We start from the raw sequence: 4,430 nt of genomic DNA on the forward strand, positions 1-4,430 counted from the left end.
ATGAAGGGTGGTTGTAATCCGTTAAGTTCTATTTACGATTTTATAGTGAACTATGGCAAAGTTGATTTTGTTGCCAGCTATATTGAATCTAGATCGAGTGATTTTCTATTTCTCAATTATTATTTAGAGGAGTTGGTACGAAAAAGATTCAGGGAAGAATTTAACGATAGAGACTATGAAGTTGTATATTTTTTATTGGTAAGAGGAGCAGAGCCGCTATCACATTGCAAAAGGGGCAACACACGTAAAACTGTACTCGACTTAGTGGCCAAAACTGAAGGTATGTTCAACTGTAAAATATATTGTATCCACATTTTATATTATTGTTGATTAATTTTGCATCCGCTCTTTTATCAGATAATTATTTTTTTCATTGATTCACTTATTAAAAATATTACCGGAAATCGGAAATCAATAGTAGGTATATAATTCAAACCTGAAACAATGCAAATTTCAATGGTGTATTAATTTCATCTTTCATGAAGAATATTTCAAATTCAAATAGTATTCAATGAAAAGCGGAATGAAAAAGGAATAAAATATCTACTTTTTCCAGTGTTAGTATTTTCCACGTGTTATTGATAAGTAAGCTTTATTGTGCTTTCGGATTATTCATATTAATTTTCCATATACGAGTAAGCTGCAATACAGTATTATGTTTGCTCTTGAAGCCAAACTGAAAATTATCGTTCAGCGAGTTTTTTTCATAAACTTTCCTATATTGTATCTATATACTTTTTCGCAAATTTCAGTTAGTGTAGGCAGTGAAGAAATAAAATTGTATTATGACTCAGTTAAGTGAAGAAGCTATCAGCTCGACATCGCTGAGGTTAGAATAAAGACCTGTTATTATTATTTTCGTTATTTTGTCATGTTAATGTGATAATTTGGTAAATGAATTAGGTACTGTTATTTTTATTATCGGAAGAAGTCTTCAGGTGAATCACTTTTCTTTTAATGTTTTGGATTAGGAATTATTAACGATGTTTCTTCAAGCAAAATATTGAAGTTTCATTATAGCATTAGTAAAATGAATAATCTTCCCGATTTACTTTCTATAGGAATATTTCTTATCTTTCTCGAAATTTTTTGCTAATAGATTTGTTATTCTCTATTGTCTTCAATAATAGTGTTAATTTTGCTGAATGAGTTTTTGAGAAACAACAATATTCATCTTCTAATAACGTTTCTGAACATTTCGATAATTTACTGTTTGAATTTCTCTTTACTATCTATTAGTCGCCAGATTTATTTTTTCCATTTGAAATTTTCCTATATTTCATCCAATCGGTATTTGCATAGCTTATAATAATTAGTTATATTAGGGGGTTCCAAGTTGTATGATTGGAATTGAAATCTCCGATTATCTGGAATTTTTGTCCAACATTTGTTAATTTTTCGAGACAATTCTTTGTGAGTTCATTAGACGGTTTGTTGTATATAAAAATTATATTGATTTTGTTTGATAGTAATTCATATTTTGTCTATTCCACAGTTAACTTCTTTATTTTAGTGAATGGAATGTTATTATTTTTATATATTGTTACCCTACCGGAGCAATAATTTGTTCACCTATCTCTAAGTAAAATTGTAAAACCTCTGAGGGAGATTTTATCGTTTTGTTTGAGTTTAGTCTGGTTTATCAACATAATATCCATAGAATCTCTTTGTGAATAATAAACCTAACTGTCGATATATGACACCATTTTCTAGCTTAGTGCAAAATTTCTGTATTTTGAACCGTGCATGATCTCAAACAATAATGTTTGACACGCCGATGATGGATTGTTTAACAATAACAAGCATATTACAAAATTATGTCCAATTATTGGAATAAACGAAATACCTACGCAGAAGCTGCAAACACAAACAAAAAAATTTAGAAATCTCTTCTTCTTTTTTCTTTCAATTCAAATTTTCAAATATATACACCTACATACCCACATCCATATTCCCCTCCTCTCTAGATCATTTCCGTTACATAATATAGGTAGACAAATGTAAAAAAAGTTCATGTACTTTGTGTTTTGATTTGTTTTTCTCCGAAATTTTATTCCTATCAAACAACAAATTCTTTCCATTCGCTTAGATCCCGTTATTGACGATTCTGATTAACGATGCCATGGAAGAGTTTTTTTTCTGAACTCGAAATCCAATGCTCAGTTTTCTTTTTGAACAATTTTTCACTTTTTATCAGATACTTGCTTTGAGTCCGTTATTATATTACTTATATTATTTCATCATATAATTTCTATGGTACAAGTTGATATATTCTGTGATGAAATCTTATGTATGAATTGTAGTACCCTTTCAATACATTTTCGCATATCCTTTAATAATTTTTTCTCTCTTTAATTTCAGATATGGAGTTAATCGAACTGTTCCTGCAATATTTAAAATTCCAAGACGAACCTTATGCTGAGCAGAATGAGCTTCATCGCCTTCATCTGTACCACGCATTACACAGCAACGCAGTTCTAGGCGCTGTTGCTCATCAGTCAATGAGAATTTTGAAGTTCGCTATAGAATTGAGGTTCAAGCCGAAGGAAAGATCATTTCGATATTCGAATACAGCGTTACACATTGCGGTAACACATAAGAGGTTGGATATAACCAGATATTTACTGGACAACGGTGCTGATGTTGAGGCATATAACATATTTCGGGAAACACCCTTGTTCTCCGCTATTAAATCCAAAAAAATTGAGCAGACGATTATACTCCTTCAGTACGGAGCGGAAATAGATTCAAGGAATGGAGATGATAATACAGTGCTGCACATTTTATGCTCTCAAGAGGAAGGAATAGACTTGGAAATGTGCGAGTTTTTGATAGATTGCGGGCTTGACCCTAAATTGACGGGAAAATTTGGGCAGACTCCATTGCATATGCTTGCAAAGAACAATAAAGCACCTCATGCATTGGAATGTGCCAAACTATTAATAGAGAAGGGAGTTGATGTAAATGCCAAAAATGTATTCGGCGAAACTGCTCTTCACAATTTAGCAGATTATTGTGAAGACTACACTCCATTTTTCGAATTGCTTTTGAAAAGTGGGACTGAAACAAAAATTATTAATCTTTTCGGAAACACCTATCTTGACATATTATTACTAGATGAAATTGAGGCTAGAAGACAACAAATACTTAAACATCTAATTATATTAGATTTCACCGCAAATTTTCAATTCAATGTTGACATAACCGGTATCAATAATTTAAAAGATTCATTATTCCAATATTATTGCATACAAGAATTGAACCTGTTAGAGACATACAAAATAGCAGCATTTCAAACAGTACCCGAATATTCATATATAAAAATACTTATTTCCACTAATAAGGAAGTGAGCAAATTTTGCCAAAATCCAATTATACATTCAACATTTTCTGAATTCGATGTACAACAATTCCCAATTTACGGATGTGACCTGAAAAAGAAACTTCAGTCTGGATTACGACTATTTTTTGAAGAAGAAAGAGCTTATGAATTTTTATCAATCATCTCTAAGGGAGTGCTACATTATGATGTCATGATAGAAATCATGAAATATGTCCAAGCTCAAGAATTGTCAACATTACATAAATATCTATTGACAAAACCGATCGAATCTGTTTCGTCGAAGAAACACAAAGAAGGAAGAAAGGAAAATATTAAAAAAAGTAAAAAAGTGAAAAAAGTCAAAATTAATTCAACTAAATATAAAACTAGAAGATATCGAAAAATATGAATTTAATATATTGACTTCCATAGATTATGTCTTCCTCCATAAACTGATTGATTTGTATTTTATATGTTTATATTTGTTACATTTACCTATGTGTTATATATATTGTTTGTTGATAATTGTATGTATTTTGTTTAATATGGCAGACGTTAATTTTCAATAACTATAAATTATATTATTAAACAACAAAAAAGCGTGTTTCAATATTTACCCAATTTCAGTTCAGATGTAGCAAACAAAAGAATTTATCGAAATTTTTTCAGGAATGTAGGATTTAGTTCCAACGAAGATACTTTCAACTTTTTGAATTGAATCTTCTATATCATTGCGTATTCTGAGGTATTTCTCAATTCATACGATCATTTGGTGTAACTTTCTGACCTATCCTGATTAGATCTCGAGTTTTCTGCCTTTTCTCGAAAAAAAAAATAACTGACAAAAGTCTATAAGTAATTGTGTATTTCTCGAGCGCAATGTATTTGTTTTGGAATATATACCAGGTGATTTTTTTTAAGTTGAATCAATAAAAAAAATCACGAGAAGGAATATCTTACGGATAAATATTTCGAATAAAAGGTTAATGATCTTGAGAAGGAAGTCTACTTATGATAGAACCTCCACCATATAATTCCTCCTTGTGGGAGCACTGGGTGTCAAATTTGGAATTTCAATTGGAAACCCCTACTCTTCTTTGCAGATTCG

The 4,430-nt window shown here is 30.6% G+C and overlaps 1 protein-coding gene across 1 annotated transcript; it reads left to right on the forward strand.

The window, feature by feature from the left end:
• On the forward strand, window positions 1-3,999 carry LOC123680235. The gene is made up of 3 exons (XM_045618028.1): window positions 1-280; window positions 2,362-3,663; window positions 3,992-3,999. Exons 1-3 carry the CDS (start codon window positions 1-3, stop codon window positions 3,997-3,999), a joined length of 1,590 nt encoding a protein of 529 aa, XP_045473984.1.
• Window positions 4,000-4,430: the final 431 nt, after the last annotated feature.

Source organism: Harmonia axyridis, chromosome 5 (assembly GCF_914767665.1).
Source record: "Harmonia axyridis chromosome 5, icHarAxyr1.1, whole genome shotgun sequence".
In the NCBI taxonomy this organism is placed as follows: domain Eukaryota; kingdom Metazoa; phylum Arthropoda; class Insecta; order Coleoptera; family Coccinellidae; genus Harmonia; species Harmonia axyridis.

Coding starts and splice junctions, on each gene's coding strand:
- LOC123680235 (XM_045618028.1), top strand. CDS start 1: ATGAAGGGTGGTTGTAATCCGTTAAGTTCTATTTACGATTTTATAGTG. Junction 281..2,361: donor CTTAGTGGCCAAAACTGAAG/GTATGTTCAACT, acceptor CTTTAATTTCAG/ATATGGAGTTAATCGAACTG.